The following is a 26,681-nucleotide window of genomic DNA, read 5'->3' as shown; positions in this document are numbered from 1 at the left end:
GATGAAGGGAATAACATTGATTATTTATTATATAACATTGATTATTGATTATATATTAGTCAGCAAGTGGTCAGTTCATAAAGCTGAGGTTTTGGTAGGATGTAAAATCGTCAACAGTAAGGATATGAGTGAATTTAACAAATTGAAGAAAAATTGTGATCTACCTCCACAAATGAAGATGTTTTGGGGTATTAGTACCTATTAAAATAATTCAAGGAATGACAACCACTGAGCAAGAAACAGGTTGGGGAGCAATTTTATATCTTTTGGACCTGTTCCACAGAGCAGCAACTGTAGTACAGACAGCTCAAAAAGTTAAAGGGGTATGCCACTGAAACATAATTTTTGATATGTTGCTGGCCACGTTATTCAGTCTCCTTCCCCCAGTTCTCAGCTGATGCTTTCTGCTGAAAAGACAAAAACCTATGTGTGAGCCGTTCTCTCTGTCTTCCCTTCCTCCCCCCTTCTGAGACGGTACTGATGTAAACAAGCCCTTGGACTGGCTGTATCTGCAACATTGTAGCTTCTTTGTAATGCTGGGAGGATTAATCAAAGTGAGTTCATCAGCAAATTGACCTCAGAATACCCCCCCCCCCCCCCCCAGCATTATAAAGAAACTACAACGTTGCAGATAAAGCCAGACAGGGACTTGTTTACATTGGCTGTCTCAGAATGGAGGGGGGAGGAGGGGGAGACAGAGAGAAAAGCTCACACACAGATGTTTGTGTCTTCAGCGGAAAGCAGCAGCTTAGAACTGGGGGAAGGAGACTAAATAGATAATAACAAGTATGGAAGGAATTGTTAGTCTCACCATGGGCAGCAACATATCAAAAGTTATGCAAATCACAGCAGTCACTAAGCTCAAGGAGATCAGTGAAAAAAAAAACGTTTGTGAACAGGCCCTAACGGTGCATGCGAAGATTGCAGATTAAAGGCCAAAATGAACCCTGTGGGGGCACTTTAGTTCTTTATGGGGTACTAAGGAGGCACTTTAATGATATGTGGGCACTAACAGGGCATTTGTACTATATGGGGAGCAGTATTGTGTACTGACACAAAGGGGGTCACTGCTACTGTATGAAGACACTAACAGGGCACTATCTCTGTGTTAATGCCACCACAATAGCACCATAACTGTGAGGGACACTGTTTTGAAACAGTACGGTGGTATTATGCAGTCACTAAGTGGTGGTAACATGAGGTCCTGGTGTAGCGGTATTATTATGTAATAGTATGTTGATATCATTTAATCACTGCAGCTATAGTCCTGATGTTACTTTTTTTATCTTTTTTTAACATTCCTCTTGAGAAAATCCTGAAAAGAATGTAATAAAAAGTAGGGTGGAAGGTGGACTCGAAAAATATTCTTCCCTGGTAGGCCTGGTCTTCATAGTTATTACCTATAGAAATCATGGTCATTTTCTCCCATAGAGTTAACCATGGATGATCTATGTGAATTCCTGGGTGACAGTACACGACTCAAGAAAATTAAATGCTGTCACCCAATTTAGACTTGGTTCCTAGCAAGAGGTCAGCACCCCATCCAGGAGATTGAGAGAGAGAGTAAACAAATTACTTTGCAGAGTTATAGGAGATGTTGCATGTAAACTACTGCAATGTCAGAACCGCACATATGGCAAAGACGACATGTAGCTGTGGAGAAATAAGGGGACTGAAAATTGCTACCACTGCTGAAAAAGCAGATTGCTGACATGCCTCAGAAGTATGCCTCCCATGGAGCTCACAATCCTCCTGAGTGTCCAGTCATCCACATTAGCTAATGCTTTTTAAATTAGCTGCAATGTAAATATATATATTATACTGTATATATATATATATATATATATATAGTTACCAGACTTACAAAGTATAACATGCGGAATTGCTGAATGCCCGCAGAATATTAATCTCTCCCAACACATGATAAGTGTAACAGCTTATAAAACACATATGCAGCAGAGTTCGGTGTGTTAACGCATCACAAATCAGTTTGTCAGGATGTGCCAAGATATGTCAGGTTTTAAATAGGAAGGCAGATAAACTTACTGAGTTGTCTTACAACATTTACAGCAAACATAACTCACGAGGACCACTGGGACAGGGTCCATCCTGTTTCTGCCTTCCCATACCGTTAGAAGAGTGGGAGATGCTGCAGTTTCTTCACAGGAGAGCATCCAGAAAGTGTTGAATAAGTAACATGGGAAACATACATTATGTGTCATCTGCGCCCCTGCATCCTGATGCTTTCCTCTTTACCAGCATTAGGGTATATGCACACTAAGGAAATCACACGGATAACTTGCCACGGACTTGACCCCCTCCCCCCTGTGCTCCCGCTTGAAGTTCCGCTGGTCCCATAGCCTCCATTCTATGTTCAGGCAGATTCTGCCGTCCGCCCAAAGAATTGCTGTGTCAATTCTTTGGGCAGACGGCAGAATCTGCCTGACCATAGAGGACCCTATGGGATGGCAGAGAGTGAAGCGAGAGCGCATGGCGGAATTGGCAGCAACTTATCCACACAATTTCCTTAGTATGCATATTACCAGCTGCTGCTGCCCTAGGCACTAAGCCTGAAGACGCCCCATCTTCACTCACCAATAAGCATCAGGATTTTCTAGTTTCTGAACATCATATTGATATCTGATCAGTCTTAGGCAGCGTTCCCACATTTACTGTATGCCACATGCAGCTGAAACCAGACCCTCATGTGGTAACCAATAGGTGTATGGCCAATAATCCTGGAAACAGCACATGACTACTGGAGAAGAAATAGGAGCCTGGTTTCAGCCAAATGCATTTCTCTACATGTAGAAACATTGTCTGAATGGTTTTTAACTGCTTAAAACATAAACAAATTTCCACATTGAATCAATGATTAGAGCCGTCTGCATATTGTCTGAAGGAATTCTCACCACAGGATTGGTAGATTTGTAGGTAATAGCTCCAGGCGTCACTTTTACCACCGCAACACCAGACCTGACCAACACCAGCATACACCTGCCCCCCTTGAAAAGACGCCAGATTCAGAAGTCTGAACAGGAGGTGGGAGACTAAAAAAATAAAAAAGTTTTCTTCCCCCTGCTCCCTGGTGTTGCCCCCCTGCAAGGTGCTGCCCTAGGCACTGGACCACAGGTGCCTAGTGGTTAATACGGCCCTGACCCTAAGGCCTTATTCACACGTCCCGTGTCCGCAACCACAGACAATTTTAGGGACCATTGCGGTGAATGCAGCCATTTACATAATCCACGCCGCGTCCTGCACCGCGATCCGCACTGTGGAAAAATAGGACATGTCCTAGTACGGATCGCAGCAGATATCCCCCCCCCCCCCACCGCCTCCTTGCTGCAGAGATGACAGGAGAGCATGATGTGCTCTCTTGTCATCTCATCTACTACTCACCTACTCCCTGTGCTGACCGGCTTCATGTTCCCCAGAAGTGGCCTGGACTACTCTGCTTTCTTCTCCCAGCAGCGTAGTCCAGGACACTTCCGGTGAGCGCATGTAGCCGGTCAGCACAGGAAGTAGGTGAGTAGAAGATGAGATGACAGGAGAGCACATCATGCTGCCTCTCTGCTGCTGGGGGTAGGTGCGGGGTATCTGTGCCGGCGGGCTCCGGCTAGGTGATCCGTGCTGCGATCCTCATCCGGATCACGGCACAGATTATGTAAATAAGGCCTAAGAGTGTGGGAGGTTGTACACAGCGTGATAAAGAGTGTGATAAAGAGCAATGCCTTCAAGGAGGACTGCTTAGACAGGTTATAGTTAAGGAGGAGAGAGCACACAAGGTAGTGGGCAGAAGGAGGAGGCATCACTGTTAGGGTATGTTCACACTGAGGAATTGAAGAGGAACGTTTTCTGCTTGAAATTCCTTGCCTATTCAGCTCTGGCAGAATAGGAGCAGAATTTGAGCAGAATTCAAGCCCCATTGACTTCTGGCTTTTGCACACTGAGTTAAAGAGGTGGATTTTACAAGTGGGATCCACATGACGGATTCCACTTGTCATTCTGTCTGTCCTATTGCTTCAATTGGATTTCTCATGCGTCTCTTCTTTCAGTTGAGAGCAGGACAAGCAGAGCGGACTAGCGGAATCCACCCAAAGAATTCATATATCGATTCTTGAGGCAGAACGCAGTTCCACAATGGAATTTTCCTGATGGAAATTCCACCATGTGCACAAATGAGCGGAAGGCCCATTATACACAATGGAAAATAAAAACGTATATATTCTACGGGTGGAATTTCAAGCAGATTCCGCATGCATTTTGACACAGAATCCGCTTGAAATTCTGTGCCGATTTCTCCATGTGTAAAGAGAAAACAGAGCATTTATGACAAAACTCTAGATTCACAGGCCTCAAATCCAGCATGAATTACTACACGCCCAAATTAGAAAAGACTTAAAACTAGGAGCAGGTTGCAAACTGAATTCTAGGGAGTCTGAAACTAAACGAAGGAATGAAGACTGCAGACTTAAACTTAATGTATATGAATGAACATAGGTAGAAATGTTTTCCATGTCTACAACCTTTAACAATAGACAATTAAGTTCTAGTTTATCAGGTTTTAGACCAAACCATTTCTGCTCTTCTTTTTAGGATTGCTTTTCAATGACAAATATATCATGGTATGGAGGAGCGAGCCTCAGTCCTCAACACTGGCCTATGAACAGTGTAAATGTGGCCCTACAACCATACGTGACCACCAACCTTAAAGCCAGTCATGGTGCCTATGGATCTGTATTAGAAAGATACTTCTTAGGGTCAACTGGTAAGTTGCATACATATATTTAGCATGATATTTTTTAAGACCACATGCTGTGAGCGGAAAATCTATAGTTTCTAGATTCTAGTCTCCTTTGCTGGATGTGCAAGAATTATGCATGAAAAGACCTATGCAGAATGCCTATAAATTCATACAATGTTTAGCACAACAGTAACTGGCTGGAAGCCAAGAACAGGCATTGGGCGTCTTGTGTCTATATTTCTTCCGGATGCCTAAATTCAGAAGTCTATTTCTGTTCCCTCCAATGTTGTTCAGATATCACAGGTCATGTTGGGGTTTTCCTTCATGCATTTGTAGAATTACATATGTAAGAAGTTTCCAGCTTGTATTGTGTTACTGTGGTTTATGAAAAACATCCTTGAAGTCCATGAAGTTATATACAGATAAGTTACATAGTGCAATGGCTCTGCTCCTCTCAGTTCTCTGGAGTAGTTTCACAGGCTGTGCAATAACCACAGAGGTCTCCACATTAAGTGCAAAATGCTGGTGGTACTCAGCTCCACATAGGCCAATTCCCACAAGATTGTTTCAAAAAGAAATATGAGTGGCATTCGCCACTTAATGCAATCTTTTTTTTTTTATTAAGGAAATTGGCTGCGTTACAGAGAAGGCCTTCTTTGTATCACAAGCAATTTTCTTAATAAAATAAGATTGCATTCAGGGCGAGTGTCGCTTATATTTCTTTATGAAACAACCTTACATACAGATCATTTGTTGTTATCAAAGTCAACTATGAAATACATTTTTCTAAGCAAAGGATCCAACTCCTTTGAAATGAAAGAAGTGATAGTAAGCTCTGGGAACTGCAGCTTAGTTGGAGCCAAGAGTCATTACCAGGAGAGCGATTAGGAAATAGTATTCAAAAGATGAGATGGAAAACCAGGATGTGGACAACAAGTATCAGACAACAAATCCAAAAGTGACAATAAAAGTGGAATCCAGAAACAAAATCTAGATTATGGTTAAAGTCAGAGACAGTCGGAGATTGGAAAAGGGAAATGTATAAGACTATTGTAATGGAATGTATTGAAGCAAAAAAAAAAGAGGAAAAATGAATGTATTTAACAAGACATGGGGAGAATGGTCGGAGTTGAGGAATGAGGACTGGTGATTTTAGATTTATTGCATACTATAGAGAAAAGAAGTAGAGGCATGGTCGGTTTGTGTTTTTTTTCTTCTTTTTACTTTTTTTTTGGGGGGGAAGGTTCTGTTTTTTTTTTTTTGTTTACTTTAACAAAAATAGAAGTAACAGAATGGAATTAAGTGGTTGCAATAACGGGGGCAAGCTGGATAATAATATTTTATAATCTTAATTTATGTGTGCTTCGGGTTGGTATGGGGAGGCTGGCCATAATTAAGGTAGACAGAGGATTTATAGTTAAGAGGGAGGAGTTATTGGTATATTAGATCTAGGAGAAGGGAGAAGAGAAGGTGGGTTCGCCGGGGGTGGTGTGAGGGACTGCGGCAGGGTCTAGTTGCTACTGGTTGCAATTTGTATTCAGACTGGGGATAACCCCTTATTCTTTAATTATTTGTTTATTTATTTATTTGATTTATTTTTTATTTTTTATCTTTTTTTTCTATTTTTTGTTCATACTCTTCACCTTGGTAGAAGGGACGACTAAAGGCATTGAAGTCTTGTTCATTGCAGGACGGAGGCTGGTGGTGAACCCCTAAGTGTCAAGAATTTGTATGGTGTGTTTAAGTTAGAGAAAGAGATTGGGGGAGTAGCATTAGGGTAAAAAGAGTCATTATATATGATCCTGCACTGTAGGTGAAACCCCTACTCTCTTCAGTAAGCAAGGGAAAAGGAAGTAGTATGTGGATATGGAACTTTACTATTTGTATGTTTGAGTCCACTGCGAAACCGAGATATCCCTCAATTATAATATTAAATGAATATCTTTTCTTATTTATTTTTTCTTTGCATTTTTGTTTGTGTACTTATTCAGCTATTTTTTTTCTTTTTGCGTTTATGTTGTGGGGTTGTCTCTTAATCGGATGGGATTGTGTTGCCATATGAAGCTGGATACTGGGTGTCCCGATGCTCACGTGCGACCTACTTCTCGATACCCAGATTTGTTATTTAGAGATTGGATGTGAGGTTTGCCTTATTGAGCAATAGGAGCAGGGAGAGCTAAGTAGGGTACCGGAGGGTAGTTTAAGAATATAGTATAGGTAGATACAGGGCTCTAGATCAACTGTGTGGATTGGTCTGGCCCCCTCATGCTGATCCACAATATACTTATTATGTTTTGGGTGATGGTCACGTGATGAAGATAATAGCCTCAGGTCAGGGGATAATGGTGTGCAGTCAAAGCTGATGCTGGAAGATGGTATTGCCATGGGTACGTCCTATGCTGGCCAAGTTCCGTGCATGAGCCCTACAAATTAGAATAGGTTTCATGCATGAAACGCAGATCGCCGGGGATCAGCAGGGATACATGGCAGCTTCATGTTAAAAAAAATGCCTTCAAACCTTACATTATCAAGTTAAAATGTAACTGTCGTTATAACTTTCAATATCTAAAACAAGGGATATTATATAAAGTATGATAAATAAGTTTGCAGTTTACATTCATTAGTGTTTTTAAGATATCATGCTTTAAAACAAAGCTATATTTACTTGTATCCAGGTCCAGTCTCCTGAAGGCAGCTTTTTAGTCTTGCTCTGGTTGAAAAAAGAGACTAAACACAGGAAGTCCTGGTCTTCTGTATGCTTACAGAGAAGAAAGTCATTTGATTGATGAACACAATGAGCTGAGACTCTCTCTACTCTCTTTACAGCATGATAAAAAAAAATCTATGTAAATTGCAAACATGCTTTATTTCACATCCTCTGTTGATTTAGACTTTGAAAATTATTTCAACAGTGACATTTTAGCATAAAACGCTAATGTGGTCAATGGGTAGAAGCACAGAGCATTGCCACTGACAGAGTCTCCACTAGATTAGGAGGAGTTAAGTCCTGACATGGCCATATAATAGAGCTGGAGAAGGCAGGTTCTTTTAAGAAATTCTAAGAGACTTTCAACGATACTTTATGTTGGAACTGTAGAGCACACATTTCCATCAATGCAGATTAATTTCTTTATTTGGAACTGTATTTTTTCCAGGTAAATAAATAGAATTTCCTACTTAGGTTTTAAAGTTAAAGTCACTGTCATTATAACTTTCAAAATCTAAATCAACAGTATATTTGGAATAAAGCAAGTTTGCAATATACATTCATTTTTATTTTAGTTAGCATGCTGAACTTACTTGTATCCAGGTCCAGTCTCCTGAAGACAGCTTTTTTGTCTTGTGCTGGTTGAAAAAAAAGAGACTAAACACAAGTCCCGGCCAGAATGTCACGGCTCAATATGTACGTTTGAAAAAAAGAAAAATAGTGAAAAACCTGGGTAATCTATTTTCTCTCACCATTACTCTAAAGGTGATGATTAGAAGAGAAACATATACTTGATATGTAGACTATAAACTGATCTTTGTGATCTTTAAAACAAAAATTAAAAATTCTGCACCGTCCAAGGGATGCCATGCCTCCAAAGCAAGTTTCACCACCAGCAAGCAGCAGTCACTGTATAATTCTTCTAAGAACCGTTGGTTGCAGCCAGTTGACAACCATGGATACCTTTACTGGATCCATACAAAGAGCTACAAAAAAAAGTATGGAGATTTTGAAAGGAAGTTCTTGTTTCCGGAACACTTTTTAGTTGAAACTGTAGTGTCCAAGTAAGAGATGTAGAGTAAGTCCTTAGAATAATTTCTCCTAGTCAATAAAACCCCAGTGTGATATTACATATTACCACATTATTCCCAAATTACTGTTTTTTTTTATAAAAAATTTCAGGAAAAGTTTAAATACAATTACATTCCATTAGGCAATGCACATTTCAGTATTATACATTGCTTTGTTACCATACAATTGCCTTTCGGAGTGCACATACTTCTTTTCTAGAAAAGCTATACTTTATCAGGACAACCGCACATTACGATATCAGATGTATCCAGTACTAATACAAACCATCAACCAAACAGAGCTAAAACTGCAGCCAAGAACAGAGACTTAACATGCCATCATATACATATTAGCTAGGTGAGTCCACTAATAAAGTACCTGTTAGGTAGTCTTTCCAATTATTAGGTCCTTCGTTATCATTTAGAAGTAGTAACTCAAGGCTGGGAGGTCGAGTTGGCAATTGATATTCTATAGTCACTTTTTGCATATTGACTATTTCTCCATGGCAACCAAGATTTAAGACGCTGTCCAGGAGACCCTCTACCATAGGCCAAATATTGTTCTATAGTATAAATGCTTTGTATTTTGGTTATAAAATCCAAACAGCAGGAGGAGATTGCTGTTTCCTTTTCTGTACAATTGCGATTTTTGCCAAAGCCAATTTTTGCCAAAGCCAGTATTTTACAAATGAGTGCCCTGAACTCAGTAAAAATTTGTTCCAGTCCAATGTAAAGTAGGATGAGAACTTTATACACAGTATAAGGGTTCTAATTAGAGATGAGCGAACCGGGTTCGGGTTCGAGTCGATCCGAACCCGAACGTTCGGCATTTGATTAGCGGGGGCTGCTGAACTTGGATAAAGCTCTAAGGTTGTCTGGAAAACATGGATACAGCCAATGACTATATCCATGTTTTCCACATAGCCTTGGGGCATTATCCAAGTTCAGCAGCCATCGCTAATCAAATGCCGAAAGTTCGGGTTCGGATCGACTCGAGCATGCTCCAGGTTCACTCATCTCTAGTTCTAATACATATTCTCAATTCATTTTCCTATATATTTGTCCATGTGTCTATTCTTTAGATAAACTGTATTACCTTTTATTGCCTTTAATATTTCCAGGCAGTTGGTCACTTATAAAGCACCAGTTACTACTATTACTACTTTACTTTAGGAGATTAGTCTCATGGGCCAACTTCCAAGTCTTAGGTTCCTCATAGACAATAATAAAGAAAGCCTTGTAAATAATTGACACTTTCCTAAAATATTGATAGCTCTCTTATGGAGCATTGCAAATATGGAACAAAACAAAGCAATCATAAGTAATGGCCGTCTACTGTCAACATGGGATGGTTGTGTACAGTATCAATAGTATATTCTATGCAAGCAGTCTACAGAAGGCCGTTAGGTTACTGGGGACCTTAGAAATATTGACACTGTTTTATAACTTCTAGTATGTGTAATGCCTCGCATGTTATATAGACTATAATGTACAGTGGAACTCTGCAACATTTCAAGGCTAATTAAATATATTTGAATTAAATATGTATATTTGTTGTGTATATTAGTAACATGCTAAGCAAAACTGGACAAACACATGGTTTTACAGTCTAGGCCATAGAACAAGAAAAGTTGGCAAAAATAACAAACAAAAATTTTCACCTTAAAATGGCTGAAGTTTTGACCGAGCCCTGCTTGAGCTGATGACCTAGGCCATAAAAATTTTGACGAAATAGGTCTCAGACAAATTGTGGGGGATCTGCCACTGTACCCCCTGTGATCAATCTGCAGACATCCATTCCTGTAGAGAGGGAGGATGCGGACACTCTCTTCATGCTAGAGCAGCACGATCATGGCTGTAATACACAGACAGGACTCTGCTGCTACTGCCGGGAAATAGGGTGAGTTAAGTGATTAAAGGACAATATTCTCTGCAATGAAGTGTGTAAATTATTATTTTTTTTATATAGGGGTTTCAGTGCTGATCAATCCAAATACTCCAATCTCCATGACAATTGAGAAGAATAAACACTTTTGTGTGGAGACACCAGCAAGCACAGAGAGGTTTCCATTGCAGTATACCATATGCATTGGACAGACCATTCAGACTGTTCATCAAGAGATAGGACACCAGCTGTATAACAACCAGAGGATGATCCCAAACCTCAACATTGTCAGGTAACTGAAAAACATCACAGGCAAGGGGATTCCTTAAACAGTTGTGGCTTGCCTGCGCCTAATTTATCATGGTTTAAGCCTGCAATCAGGGGCAAACCATGCAGAAATCTACACATGCTCGAGACATATGACAAGCGAAGGTCCCGATGATTGTACTAAGAGGAGTGCATACCTTAGTGAATCCGGCAAGGTAAATGGGAACTGGGCTCTATTTAAGTATGGTGTACGAGTATACCAGTCTTGATAAATGTTCCTTAAAGTCCCCATTTAACTTAATTATGGTAGGTCTTCGTTTAACCTAGAGCTAAAAAGTTGGTACTATTACTCTTCGATCCTTTATCATACCAATGCTGCAAGTGTTATGTAAAACAGTTGTTGGGGCCACTTGAAGATCTTGATTGAGAAATGCTGATGTAGTTCATAAGGGATGTTACCTCAAGAGTGCTGTCATACTGACTATCTTTTCCAAATTACAAGCTATAAGTTCATAGTGTGCATTGAGATTCAAACACCCTGGCACACTGATGTGGTGGATCTCCTTCATTCAAAGATGGCAGCCAGTATATGTATACACCCTGGGGGCGTATGTTCTTCTACTAAGGCTTGTGTCTTTAAGCTATGTAAACATCTGTGTTTAGAAGCTCAGCGCCATATTGTAATGGCTTCATTAAATATACAAAATATCACATCCTTATGGTGCGTTTACACGCAACGATTATTGTGCGAATTTGCGCGATAACGATAAAATTCGAATGATAATCGTACGTGTAAACGCAGCGAATGATCAAACGACGAACGAGAAATCGTTCATTTTGATCTTTCAACATGTTCTCAAATCGTTGTTCCTTGTTCGCAAAAAATTCGCAGATCGTTCCGTGTAAACAGTCGTTGCGAAAGTCCGGCTGTCCGCAGCACTGATTGGCTAAAGAGGAGCTGTTTGAAATTCCTGGCTCTCCTCTTCAACCAATCAATGCACGGTAGCACTGATTGGCTGAAGAGGAGCAGTTTGAAATTCCCGTCTCCCCTCTTCAGCCAATCAGTGCTGCCGTGCATTGATTGGCTGAAGAGGGAAGCCGGGAATTTCAAACAGCTCCTCTTCAGCCAATCAGTGCTGCCGTGCATTGATTGGCTGAAGAGGGAAGCCGGGAATTTCAAACAGCTCCTCTTCAGCCAATCAGTGCTGCCGTGCACTGATTGGCTGAAGAGGGAAGCCGGGAATTTCAAACAGCTCCTCTTCAGCCAATCAGTGCTGCCGTGCATTGATTGGCTGAAGAGGGGAGCCAGGAATTTCAAACAGCTCCTCTTCAGCCAATCAGTGCTAAAGAGGAGCACTGATTGGCTGAAGAGGAGCTGTTTGAAATTCCCGGCTCCCCTCTTCAGCCAATCAATGCACTGAAGAGGGGAGCCAGGAATTTCGAACACCCGCTACGCCGAGGAGGTAAGGTATGCTCGCGGCGGGGCTATCGGAGCGGCGGCGGGGGTGGCGATCGGAGCGGGGGTGGTGATCGGGGCGGCAGGGGTGGCGATCGGGGCGGCGATCGGAATGATTTTTCCGTTCGATATATCGTACCATCAAAACGCTGATTGTTATTTAAAAAAAACATTACTCCGACATCTATAATCGTGCGATCGGGCCAATTATCGTCCCGTGTAAACTTAGCATTAACAGTATCAGTCAGGGATTATACCAATAACACACTATCTCAGTGAATCAGGCATATCTCCATTAACCCCCTTACTACTACAATAACCACCTTACTACTATAAAGGTCTCCGTTACCCTGGAGCTCTATAAAAGTTAACAATTAACCAGGGGCGTAACTACCACTATAGCAGCCATAGCGGCTGCTATGGGGCCCGCCGCATCAGGGGGCCCCATGGCCTGCTCCTGCAATACACTGAGCCCCCTGAGCAGTCATCATTTGCAGCACCGGGTGGCCCTGCTGGTCTCCTGAGTTTTGCAAATGTCCCTTTAACTACAAGCACTCCTGACCAGAGCTAGCAGTTATGTAGTTATGACTTCACTTGATCGTTACTGGTCAGTCGGGGGGGGGGGCCCAATCAAAAGTTTGCTATGGGGCCCAGCCATTTCTAGTTACGCCCCTGCAATAAACCCTCCACTACCTAGATTATTTGAATCCATGGTTCATGCACCAAGAGTATGAAGTACTTCAACATTCTTTGGCAGTACAGTAATATTAATATTAATATAGTAATTATTATTATGTCACCATTACAGGATGCCAGTCTGGAAGCACTACGGGGTATCCGATTCTGCAGCAAAACTAGAAAGAGAAGTAAGATCGTTCCATAATAAATTAAAGAGGCATGGTATAGGAGAAAGCCTAATATCGCTCAATGAACATTCCACAACTATAATTTCTATGAAGGTAAGCTGGCTTGTCTACACTGTGTAAAATGTAAAAAGATCCAGCAAAATAAAACGTTCAACAAAATTTAGAAGCCAATTCTATTATCTAAAATACTTTTTAATTACACTTTAAACATATTTTTACCTATTTTTTCAAGGACCATATTTCAATCACAGACCAAGGTGGAGAGACTCAAAGACACCGCAGAGATCCATATACTATTAAGAACCTGAACATTTCGATAACCTCATCTCTGTACCAAAGTGTTAACTCAGAACAACTACAGAAGTATCTGAATGAAGGACAAGACAACTATTGGCTTAGCCTCCGCTCACGTTTAGATGGCTCACTGGTATATATCATTTTTAATTCTTTAGTTTTTTACTTAGATGGAAAACCTTATCTAGTTATATTTTTTATTCCTGGGTTTTTCCTGCATGGTGGGTTATGAGTTACCTTACCGTTTCCTATGGCCCAGTAATGTTATCCACCCCATAATTTTCTGGTTGTACTTGTGATGTCTCCCATACAAATAATGTAGTTAGGCACCACCTATCATATTTGAATTTGGGTGTCACCAGTGTCACCGGGGTGTCACTATCCCATCAAAACTAGCAATATCAGAAAGTGTAGGGACACCCCCCCAGCTGGTTACACCCACTTGGCTATTTAATGATACATGTTCCAGAATCATTATTATATGGGGAGTACATTAATTTAATTTAACAGATCAGAAGAGGCTATGGGTTTCTCTTTAACATTAAAATAATTCTGCTGTACAATGTAAAATGCTATAGAAAGAGTCATGTATGTTGGGCAAAACAAGCTTGACAAGTTGGATGCCGCCTCTTGTGGGAGCAGGCAAAAGCTACCAAGCACCATATCAGTGACTCGTCTTTCAGGCAGCATGAAAATGAGGACATGCTCATTTTAAAGGAGTAGTCAGGTGATTTATAAAACCAGCTGGGAGGAGCAGGGGGGAAGTTGACTACAAGTACTAACTTACCTCTCCTCATGACGATGGTGAACGGTGGGACGGGACACGGGACCTCGTCAGACACCGTGATTTCGGTCACTGACGCAACATGAACTGGCTGATGGACTGGCCGCTTAACCAGTCAGTAACTGGGGCAGGACGCTGCTCCAGTCACTACTTGGCTTAGCGGCCAGTTCATCAGTCAGTACAGGCCCTTTCCCCCACAGTCGTGATCACAGCTCCGGAGAAAATGCCTTCTGGCGGTGGTCTCAAGGTCGGTCCCGCAGCTCATCACAGGCACGGGAAGAGGTTAATCCGTACTTGTGATCAATTTCTCCTCTGCCCCTGCTTGCTGCCTGATTTTATAAATCACCGGACTACTCCTTTAAGTATCAGCAGTCAAGTAGTATATGTCAACTAGCTGGACAACATATGATCAGTTCATGTTTTATTTCCCATAGACTCCAATCCTGACAAAATGGAAAGGAGAGTTTTCTGTGAGACTGAATATAACCTATGAAGCTGCGATGCAATGGTACTTTACAAATCTGATTAATTTAATAAAGAAGCTTGGGGCGGAATATGTCATCTTTGAAGGGGCAGAAGGGAACACATTTCTAGAGCATTCAATACAAGCTCCCAAAGGATTGGAGGGTGACTCTTACACTGAATATCTAGCAGCAGCAGCAGTTGCAAAACTTGGAAATTCTGCAATTATTACTTCAAGTACACGGTAAGGCAACTAAATCCTGATTGTCTAATGCCTTTCTTTGTAGTTACTCCGTTAAACATCATTTAGTTTATCATGGATTGCCATCAACTTAACAAATTATGAAGTTTATTTTAATTCTGTTCTTTACAATTATTGATCTAGGATATGACTGTCTTCATACACTTACCGGCCACTTTATTAGGTACACCATGCTAGTAACGGGTGGTCTTCTGCTGCTGTAGCCCATCTGCTTTAAAGTTGGACGTACTGTGCGTTCAGAGATGCTCTTCTGCCTACCTTGGTTGTAACGGTTGGCTATTTGAGTCACTGTTGACTTTCTATCAGCTCGAACCAGTCTGCCCATTCTCCTCTGAACTCTGGCATCAACAAGGCATTTCCGCCCACAGAACTGCTCACTGGATGTTTTTTCTTTTTTGGACCATTCTCTGTAAACCCTAGAGATGGTTGTGCGTGAAAATCCCAGTAGATCAGCAGTTTCTGAAATACTCAGACCAGCCCTTCTGGCACCAACAACCATGCCACGTTCAAAGGCACTCAAATCACCTTTCTTCCCCATACTGATGCTCGGTTTGAACTGCAGGAGATTGTCTTGACCATGTCTACATGCCTAAATGCACTGAGTTGCCGCCATGTGATTGGCTGATTAGAAATTAAGTGGTAACGTGCAGTTAGACAGGTGTACCTAATAAAGTGGCCGGTGAGTGTATATGCCTAATAGCTGCCCTTGAAAAATCCATTTTCACATTGGATAAGCAAATGGATGCAGTTTGAGACTAAAGAACACAAGGGGTAGAAATTAGGGATGGTCCGAACCGAGTTCGGTTTGGGTTCATACGAACCCGAACTCTTGGTAATGATTCCCGATGTCTGCCCGCTCCGTGCAGCAGGCGGATCCAGCGGGAGGACCGCCTGGAAAACTGGGATACAGCCATAGCCATAGGCTGTATCCCAGTTTTCCAGGCGGTCCTCCCGCTGTGTCCACCCGCTCCACGGATTGGGCAGACAGCGTGAATCTGATGCCGAGCATTCGGGTTCATACGAACCCGAACCTCGGAGGGTTCGGACCATCCCTAGTAGAAATCAATTTATTCGTTCTGATGACATAAATAGAAAACATGTGCAATTTATGGCACTGTATTCTATCAAGATAGAGAAAAGGGCTAATATATAACTAGAAAACCTCTGCTTTCTGTACAGTTTCCACAATGGCACACACAGATATGGGCCTCTTTCTGCCTCTTTTAGAATTAAGATCAGCAGTTCTTTTGGTATTATATTATATGATATAGTGGTTATCCGGCTGTGCTTTTTTTATTTTTAGTATTTTGCATAGGCAGGTGGTAAGAGTTACAGTAAAACAGCCTGTAGTTGCCTTTCTCGCCACTGCTGTTCTCACACAATCCCAGTCTTAATTCGGGGTTCGGGATTGGCATGTGGTTTTGCTGGCTCAGGAAATCATTGGCAGCAGAAGTATCCCACTTCGGGCACTGATTCAATAAGGGCCCTATTCCACTGGACGTTTATCGTTCACATAATCGTTAACGATTAACGATCTCAAACGACGGCTATTGCAAAAGACCTGAAAACATTCACTCATTTCCATGGAACGATAATCGTTACTTATGATCGTATTTGCAACCGTTTTTTCTTCGGTATTTGTTCGCTGTTGCGTTCGTATCTACTGTGAACGACTGAACGACGTCTTATTCAATGCGAACGATTTGCGAACGCTTCGCGAACAAGCAACGATAAAAATAGTTCCAGGTCTTATAAAGCGATCAACGATTTCTCGTTCGGTCGTTAATCGTTAACTGCATTTCAACTGAACGATTATCGTTTACATTCGAACGATTTAATGATAATCTGAACGTTAATCGTCCGGTGGAATAGGGCCCTAAGTGGAAATTCAAAAGCAGGGCCAATGCTTTGTGACTTCGGCAGTGTATGCAGTTTCAGCAGTGAATGCATTTCTCCATGCCCTTTCTGAAGATCAGCTAGGAGTTAATGTGACCACTCACCTTCAGTAACTGACGGCCAAATGACTGTCCAGCCATCAGTTTTCTCACCTGTCCTGGTGGCGGCTCATCTCTCTGATAACAAAAGGGGTCGGGCAGTGATTTTCCTTTAAGTTGACCCCTATCTCTATAATCTGTCGGTGGATGGTTGGGAGAGCCCCGTACACCCTATATAGACGCGAGCAGTGGGTACAGATGATATATGTATAGCATGTATAGGGACCTTTAAACTTAAACAACTGTAATTGGTGAAAACAATATTGAGAAATTTGCTAAAGGTGAAAATTATGAATGGCATAAAGAATTTTAAACCTATAATCTGTTCTTTGTCATCAGATCAAATCATTTGCCACTCTTTGTTCAGATGCATCCACTTCGGTCAGATTGGAGCCATTATGGACTAAAAGGAATCATCCCTTCTGTCTTGCACTACAGCTTGTTAGGATACAATTTTTTCATTCCAGATGCAATAGGTAAATCTTGTTGTTTTTGCATTAGTTATCTATGAAAACTACCTGATCTTGCTATAATGGGACACCCTTACTAACATCTCCATCACTGTATACTGTACTACAAAAAATGTTATATATGACTCCAATCTGACCCCAAAAATCTTGAATTCTAGGAATGTGTTTGCAATCTTCTAAAATGGTACTTATAAAATGGAAGAAGAAGACTAAAGGTGGCAATATATCTGCAATAGCTGTTGCTTAAACATTTATTTGGCTGACATGTATTTTTTTTTATCTCACCATACACATTAATGTTTGCTAATTGTGAACATTAATGAGTTCTCAATGGAGACATGAGGGGTAAGCTATTGCCTGGCATCTCCAGAGGAAGCTTGTCGCTTTTAGAACAATAGGGCCAAGAAGTTGAAATCCATCATGCCCAATCCTTCTCTCCTCCTTTGTTGGGGGAGAGTTGGGAAGCATACACATTAGAGAGTTTTCCGGTAGTGGTCTAAGCAAATAACTATGCAAAAAAAGCCCATGGAGCCTCATTTAAGAGTTTAAAAACACAGGACTATCCAGATATCCGGGAAGAGCCCAGCCAAGGGGTAGCTCCTGTAGGGAAACCACCAAAACCAACATATTAAGTGGCCCTATAAGACAGTGTAATGACGAGGGAAAACTAAGGCCAGGCATCCATCCACAGACAGTTTCCGGGTGTTGCCCCTCATCAGTGTGGAACAGCATTCTGGCTAGGTGGGAGCAATGTCTAGTAGAGATTTCACTGTGTTGAGATCTTTAGACTGCAGCCAGCAGTGTTATCTTTGGCTGGTCTCCCGGAAATCAGTGATATGTTTCCTGTATGGCCCTACTAGGCATTGCTCCCACTTAGCCAGAATCCTGCTCCATGCTGATAAGGGGCAAGACCCCGAAACAGCTGTCTGTGGATAGATACTTGGCCTTTCCCTCATCATTACAGTGACTTATAGGGCCACTTAATATTGTGGTTTTGGTGGTTTGCCAACAGGAGCCACCCCTTGGTTGGGCCTTTCCCGGTGGGATATTTGGCTAGTCTTGTGTTTTGAGAATGTCTTTTTTTTTTGCATGTTTGTATTTCCCAGGGAGCAATGCAATTTCACTGCATTGAACTCTTTAACTGGCAGCTGGCAGTGTTATCTTTGGCTGGTCTCCCTGCAATCAGTGATCTGTTTCCCATATACAGTAAGCAAATAACTAGACTGAGTGCTATGAGGTTAAAAGAAACTTTATTCAGTTATGGTTCAATAATTTAGCCCATAAATTAAATCGGAAAATATAATGACAACCTTTTAGATGAGAAGCTGAGTTTATAAGCTAAGTATATAACAGAAGCTATTTGGTGTCATCTAACCAAATAAAAAAAGACCCAGGTACATGGTATACATTGGTATACATTGCTTCTTATTAACAATGTGCCACATTATTCAGGCCAGGACCCTGTGATGATAATATGCATATCTATCAGTGTCAACAATAAACCTGCTAATATTAGCCTAGTGGGAGAAAAAATATTGTTCTTGCAGTTTTCTTTGTGAGATTGTGATATAATCAGGTTTGTGGGCTACATTTGCACAGTACATGAACAAAGCTTAGGTGGGCCGTGCTTTCTATCCTCACTAGAGCTTAGCCTCCCGGTCCTGACACCTGTTTTGGGTGGGGAGAGACAGTTGAGATCATGATAACTTTGAAACCACTTTAAACATTCATCCAGTTATACAGAACAGGCTTATTTGGCCTTGTGTTGCATGGAAATTCTTAGACAGTGTAATTATCCACCACAGACACTTATTTCATGCTAATTTTGTTTTAATGAGTTTATGAACAAGTGGAAAATAGAAAGATATTATGTGCTCCAGTATTTTTATATGTAATTATACAAGTGTGAAAATTCAACCATAAGAGTAAAAGATCACAACAGATGTCCATTCAGTTTTCTTTTTTTTTTTTTTTTTTTTTAAATCGGCTTATTTTTATTCCTATTGCTGTGCAATAAACAGTACTTTGGTAATACACACAATCAGTTTTCAGTGCTACAGTTCAACACATTGTCACATTTCTACCTGTTATATCATTTAGTACTGTGTAGTACTGTGTTAGTAGCTTGCTGTGATAACTGGGTAAGTTGTTCACAAATCATTGATGTTATCGATACAGTGCATTCAAAAAGTCTTCACATGTCAGTTATTTGCGGCTCCACAAGAGATCCCAGCTAGAGTGTATACTATGTGTATACGCTCGGCCGGGATCCCACAGCAGAATAGGCAATGTATCTTTTCGCAAAAGGTACGGCCGTTGTTGCTGATTTCAACAACGGCCGTACTTTAATGAAAGGATACGTTGTGTGAACATAGCCTAAGAGTGTATGACTGGGTCAGCAGAGCCTACAAGTGTTGATGTTGTGATATCACTAACCGTCCCCTGATTAATCTACTCTCGCTGCTTTCTGAAACCTGCTTATCTTATCTTAAGCAATGCAAATAAGCAGTGGGAAGTCTGTTTATCATGCATTCATGCGTGTAAGGTGTACAATTCTTTCAATTTCTTCCTCATTTGTATTCTTCTACAGGCGGGACACTAGCTGATGAATTCATAACAGAAGAAGAACTTTTTATTAGATGGCTGCAAATTGTCACTTTTCTACCTGTTATGTCATTTAATACTCCACCATGGGTTTGCTGTGATAACTGGGTAAGTTGTTCACAAATAATTGATATCAGCAGTACAGTGCATTCAAAAAGTCTTCACACCCTCTAACATTTGCACATTTTTATGTTGAGATCTTGTGCTAATATAAAAGTAAAAAAGAAAAAGAAAAAAGGAGAACCCCACCCCCCACCCCCCACTCCCCACCACCTCCATCAATTTTAGAAATTTTTCCAATTTTATTAAAACAGAAAACTGACTGGAGAGATGACAGAAATATTCCTAATGAAAGCCTGATCCAAAGTCATCTGGATCTCTGACTGGGCCGACAAGACAATGACCCTAAACACACAGCCAAGACAACACACTCTCACAAGGGCTCATTATGAAGCTTTGGTTTAAAGGTTATTTTGTTTCTTAAGGAAATCTTTTACTAGTGTGCCAATTCCTGTAGTGGATCACATTTCATAGTTTATTTAGAGTCTAGAAAAGAAGCAGTCTTTTTCAGTCTTGCCGAAGCAAAAATAAATCCTGCTTGGCTGAGCGCTAGTGTGCAATGCACAGCACTTTATTGCTCACTGGCTGCTTGTAGATACATTAGCAGCAGACCTCAAAAACTGCCAGTGCACCACTCCATTACCCATAAATAGACCTCCTGTCTTATCAAATATATATTCTAAAGGTCCTATTCCACAGGCCGACATAGCGCTTGTTTGCTCCTCGTTACCCGCTTGGGTGCCGCAGGAAGGTGCAGGGGGCTGCCCAGGTGATCGCTAGATCATCCGGACAGCCCATAGCATACAGCAGCGTTTTGCTGCCGCCGCTCCTATTCCACGGCAGCAGATCGCTGCTGTATCAGTCGCTTGTTCTTCAACATGTTTGAAAGACAAACGACGCATCGATCAGTCGACATGAACGATGTTGGCTGATCTTTGCCTTCTATTCCACGGGACGATTATCGGCCGTAACGGCCGATATGTGCCAAATACGGCCAATAATCGTTCCGTGGAATAGGGCCTTTAGTGGGAATAAATTTTCTAATTTTATACAAAATTTACATATTCTATGCGCAGCATAGAAAATGTATTTAGTATATTGTGCCATATTACTGGAACAGTTCATTTACTGTGGTCATTTCAGGTACTGAATCTAACAAGACTATATCTACAAAAGCATCAAGATTTGGTTGTTCCTCTCCTATTAAAATATGCAGAAGACTGGCTGAACACAGGGATCCCCATCTTCAGACCTGTCTGGTGGCTCAGTCCAGATGATCCAGTGGCTTTCACAGTAGATAATGAGTTTCTAATTGGAGATGAGGTAAGAGCAACATACTTTAATATTATTGACAGTTATATTGAGAATATAATGTATAATGATAATATAATGTATAATGAGAATCTAGCAGTAATTTACAGAATTACAGTTGAAAAAAAGACATATGGCCATTATATTCAACCAAGGGTGGGGGTAAAGATAGGGATGAAAATAAGAGTTATGGTTACTTTTACAGCGTTGTTTCCTCCTATTGGTCCAAAGGAGGATTTACAGTTCTTGTAGTAAAAATGTTTTTTAAGGAGTTGGGCACTTCATAGTAAAATTGTTTTATGTTTAGTATAAGTAAGTGTATTCACATAACTTATTGACAGCAGCTCCCTGTGTACCTCATAGAGGTAAAATCAGACTCCCCTCCTCCAGGCTGGGCTGCCCTGTTCTGTGGTCAGTCTGTCCATAAGATGGCTGACACGGAGGAACATGTGACCTTGCCCCACTCCCAGTGTCCACCATAGGCATATACAGGCTCAGTGGTGGACACTGGGAGGCGGGGCATGGTCACACGCTCCTCTATGTCAGCAATCTTATGGACAGAATCACCACAGAGCAGGGCAGCCCAGCCTGGAGGAGGGGAGTCTGATATTAGCTCTATGAATGTACACAGGAAGCTGCTGTCAGTAGGTGCAATGAGTACACTTAGGCTATGTTCACACTATGTATATTTGAGGCTGTATGTTTGAGGCTGTATAGCAACCAAAACAAGGAGTCGATTGAAAACACAGAAAGGCTCTGTTCACATAATTTTGTAATTGAGTGGATGGCCGTCATTTAATGGCAAATATGTGCTGTTATTTTAAAACAACGGCTGTTGTATTGAAATAATGGAAGTTATTTACCGTTATATGGCGGCCATCCACTCAATTACAACATTATGTGAACAGATCCTTTCTGTGTTTTCAATCCACTCCTGGTTTTGGTTGCTATGAGGACCTGACATGAGGACCAAATACTGCCTCAAATATACATAGTGTGAACCCAGCCTAATACTGTACACTAAATACCTTAACTATAAAGTGGCCAACTCCATTAACCTTTTTGTTCTGGCAAAGAAATAGCCTCCTGCATCCTTGTCTTCTGAGAGGTTTTACATGAAAGAACATCCCCTCTTCTCAAGGGCAAAATTTTACACTTTTTGATCTTTCCTCATAACTAAGATTCCCCTGCTCCTTATTAGCTTATTTACTTATTGTATTCTCAGTAATTTTTTCCACAAATTGGTGCCTAGAACTGAACAACATACTGCAGACGACTCCTCAAAAATGATTTCATCATTGCAAAATAAAATAGTTCAAGTTTTCTGTACTGTAGTTTGTGGAAACTAAAATTCAACAGAGCACACTTAGGGCCGTATTACACGGCCCGATGACTTTATGTAAGCGAGCGCCAATCTGCTAGATCGGCACTCGCTTACTGAGCCCATATATAACATGATAGTCATGCAGCAAGAGCCGTAACCTAATAAGTGTAAAAAAATAAGGTTATACATACCTCTCCATGCTCCCTGGTGTGCCGCTAGCTTTGTCCTGCTCCCCCTGTGTCTGAAGTGACAGGCCGCTCAGCCAATCACAGGACAGTGCATCAGCCAATGACTCACTAAGCAGCCTGCCATTTCAGACACTGCACCGAGTGGGTTGAAGCTATCAGTACATTAAGGAACTCGGAGAGGCATGTATAACTATTTTTTTTCTTTACTCATTCATCAGCCATCGGCCCTACATCTCTATTAAGCGTAGCAATGTGCGGTTGGCAGCTGATGATTTTTGACACGATCAGCCAATGGAATAGGGCCTTTAGAATAGGCGGTGTATAGAGTCACCAGGTTTATCGATAATCCTGAACCACTATGATAAATGTCGATCATTCTAATTCTTGAAGTTTGCACCACCTAACAATTAGACTATATTAGTAAATTCCCCTAAATATGCAACATATGATTGTGCTAGTCAATATTCCCACAATAATGATCATCACTTCAAAAATATTAGCCAAGATATACATAAAAAAATAAAGACTCTACCATTTCCATGTGTTTCTTTTTATGGCCTTTCTAGTTTTATAAATGGAAGCTGCTGGATGCTGTATCGGGCAGTGTTTGAAATATTGCCCATTGTTCTCTGGTTGTTAACATTCCAAAGTTTATTGGTTAAAATCAGTCATGTTACGCAATGATCCCGTTCAAACAGCTTTATGGATCATATTAGTATCTGTCGCTTTGATGTTGATTTTATTCGATGTGCCGAATGCTCAACACATTCAGCGTTAATAAATTACAAAGTCCAAAGTATAAGGCAAGAGGTGCAAAGACGCATTTTGAAGTTGGAGCCAATTAATAATTCTTTCCACTACAAAAGTAGAAATTCCGGGAACATCTGCTCTCGCCACGACATTGCATATGTTCAGAAGAAGATTCTACACATATAGGCAAAAACATTTCAGTTCTACAATATCCTTTTGCACCTAAATTATTGCACCTGTTACTGCCTTTCTCTGTTCACATTAATTTTGTATATGGAATGTGTTGCTTTTTTATAAAGAATAAATAAATAAATAAATCGGCATGCTCAAAAATGCGAAAAGACTGTAATTGTGCAAAGAGTGACCAAATCAATATTAATACCCAAGGTTCTGAAATGGGATGTTTAACAACCTTATATACATAAGTACATAAGTGTGTCCAGTATTGCAGACCTGGTAAATTAAGTTAATTGGGGCTATACTGCAATACCAAACACAGTTCAAGACAACTGTGGTGCTTTTAATCTGTCATCTGTTTCAGTTCTATTAAAAAATATTTAAAAATTTCAATCCTGGACAACCCTTTCAATTAATCAAAATGACCCACTTTATGACAGTCCTTATTCTGTTTCCTGTTCGGATACTGCAGACAGGTTGAAACGGCAACAGAATAGATAATTCTAAACACAGATTCTCAAAATATCTTATCTAATTGATTTCTTTACAAAAGAAGGAAGGTGATGCTGCTTATCTGGATTTTATCAAAGGCTTTGATATGGTTCCCCTTAAAGAGCCAATAGAGAAGTTACTGTAAATTGGACCTAATCCCTGGATAGTTCAGTGGATTTGTGGTTGGATGAAGGATAGATATCAGAGAGATGTCATAACTAGAGTGTATTCTGCACAGAGACTGGTTACAAAACATTTACTGTAGCTGTCTAAGTGCAAACTTAGGGTTGTAATAGACGGCCTGATATTTAGGAGCAAATCTGTCAGGTCATCGCTCACTTGCTCCTCGTTCTCCACTTGTGTGGTTCTCTGCACCGTCCACAATCTTAGATGCTTGTCTTTGTCTTCTTTATGCTCTAAAATCACTTTAGTTCATCGGTGGACAGTGTCATCTAGGCGGCACTTAGAGTCCATTGAGCACCCTCTCCATGCCTTGGTCCGGTGCTGTTAGCCACGCTCCCCCTGTGATGAGGTGGTCCAACGGAGGCTAAGGCCCGCCTTACTGACACTGTCAGCACATAGAAAAACTGGGATTACTGGGATGACTTTAAACAATAAATTTATCAGGAAAGACCTAAATCTAAATAGTCTGGAGAAAAGAAGGGAAAGGGAGGACATGATCAAAATCTTAAAATATGTTAAAGGGTTAAAAAAGGTTAAGGAGGGAATGTTAACATGAAGATATTAAACATAAGAATAAGGGGACACAATTTGAGATTCGTTGGAGGGTAAGAATAATGGTAACATGAGAAAATATTATTATGAAATAGTAGTAGATACCTGGAACAAACTTCCAGCAGATGTGGTTGGTAAATCTACAGTAACTGAATGTAAACCTGCCTGGGATACACATATATCTATTCTAAGGTAATAATATAAGGGCAGACTAGATAGGCCAGGTGTTTCTGCTGACAATCTTCTATCTTGCTATGTTCGTCTGTCTTGTAACTATAGTATATCAGGCTGGACACCAACACATCTCAGATGTGTAAACATTTGCCATTGCACACTTCTCATCTAACCATCACCATAGTGAATTGTCTGTGACTTTATTTCTCTATCTATTCTCAGATGCTGATTGCTCCTATCACAGAGAAAGGCAAAGTCCAGCGAGATGTTTTCCTGCCCGGAAAAGACTATAAATGGGTGGACATGAGTACATCCCAGGTGTTTGATGGAGGCACAGTACTATGGAACTATAACTGCAGCCTGCACGAAATTCCAGTTTTTATTAAGAAAAGATCATAGGTTAAAACACTTAGTAGAAAATACTTGTATCCCTTCTAAGAAGACTAAGTAGATGTGTCTCTTATTAAGAGATGAGTGTATGGTAAGGTCCCCATACATTTTATACTTTAGTCGGCCAGACCCGTCTGTATATGGTGTATGGGGCTCTCCCAACCATCCACCAACAGATGAAGTCGTTGGTCATAGGGGTCAGGCATGATCCCTTTGTTCTGGGTAAGATAAGTCGCAGCAAGAATGATCTAACTCTGTCCATACAGAACACTGAAATGCTCGGCTGTGCCAACTATTCGTGTGTACGGGGAGGATGGCTGAACCATTGTTCAGCCATCATTTATTCAAGATGTATGGACACCTTTAGAAGCACTCCCCAAATCAGATACGTGTTATATGACTTTCAATATTCTTATAATTTACAGTAGGGGTTACAATGTATCATAGGCACTCGCAAGTAATGAAATGAAATGAAATCTTTGTGTGTGTTGCAATTTAAAAATAATTTGAACCATATAATATTTATTGCCAGTCTTAGTAAATCAACTACAAAATCTACCTCTCAATATGAAAATAAGGATCTAATGCTGCTTCTGTCTACCATGTTTGATCTGAAAATACTGATGCTTGGTTATAGTGACATTAAACTAACATATTTTACTTACCTTGGTTCTATTACTGCAGTTTTTTTTTTTTACTGTATCTCCTTATATGTTAATACACATTCTGGCTTAATACTACTTGCTGTATTTAAAAGGGTCTTAAAATCTACAGGATGTAAGGGACCTCTGCTTTAGGTTATCAATAAAAAAATGGCTATACACACCACTGCAGCAGACCACTATCTACACTACAATGTTTGAGTAACATACCAAAAAATAGAAAGAAAACATTTACAGTATTTTCCGGTAACCTTCAGATGTAGACTTTTGTGAACATAAGGAGTAGCACTCTGGTTAGTATATAACTTGTATATGGCAGGGTTTTTTTTTTTTTAAATATCAACTGGTTCTATTTTTCCCTACACACATACACAAAAGGATCTGGCTTTCCTATATTGGTATAGAAAACCTTAGAAGCAGCAGCAGCATGGAGGACATTATATAGCAGTACTGAACAGTGTATATAATAGTTAATACAAGCTGCTAGAGCCTTGTGTGTCTATCTCCTATGTCTTTATCTAGCCCCTTCCCCTCCTTCCCCATTTTGTCATCA

The 26,681-nt window shown here is 40.7% G+C and overlaps 1 protein-coding gene across 1 annotated transcript in view; it reads left to right on the top strand.

The window, feature by feature from the left end:
• LOC138789620 (SITS-binding protein-like) overlaps positions 1-26,080 on the top strand; it is a 36,025-nt gene extending 9,945 nt beyond the window's left edge. The window contains exons 2-10 of the mRNA XM_069968353.1: positions 4,597-4,768; positions 10,491-10,698; positions 12,938-13,088; positions 13,228-13,422; positions 14,508-14,779; positions 17,131-17,267; positions 19,852-19,973; positions 21,069-21,248; positions 25,299-26,080. Coding sequence (XP_069824454.1) covers positions 4,597-4,768; positions 10,491-10,698; positions 12,938-13,088; positions 13,228-13,422; positions 14,508-14,779; positions 17,131-17,267; positions 19,852-19,973; positions 21,069-21,248; positions 25,299-25,475 — 1,614 coding nt within the window. The 3' untranslated portion in view covers positions 25,476-26,080. The remainder of the gene's footprint in view (positions 1-4,596; positions 4,769-10,490; positions 10,699-12,937; positions 13,089-13,227; positions 13,423-14,507; positions 14,780-17,130; positions 17,268-19,851; positions 19,974-21,068; positions 21,249-25,298) is intronic.
• Positions 26,081-26,681: the final 601 nt, after the last annotated feature.

This window comes from Dendropsophus ebraccatus, chromosome 4, assembly GCF_027789765.1.
Source record: "Dendropsophus ebraccatus isolate aDenEbr1 chromosome 4, aDenEbr1.pat, whole genome shotgun sequence".
Lineage (NCBI taxonomy): Eukaryota > Metazoa > Chordata > Amphibia > Anura > Hylidae > Dendropsophus > Dendropsophus ebraccatus.
This window is presented reverse-complemented; position numbering and strand designations above follow the sequence as displayed.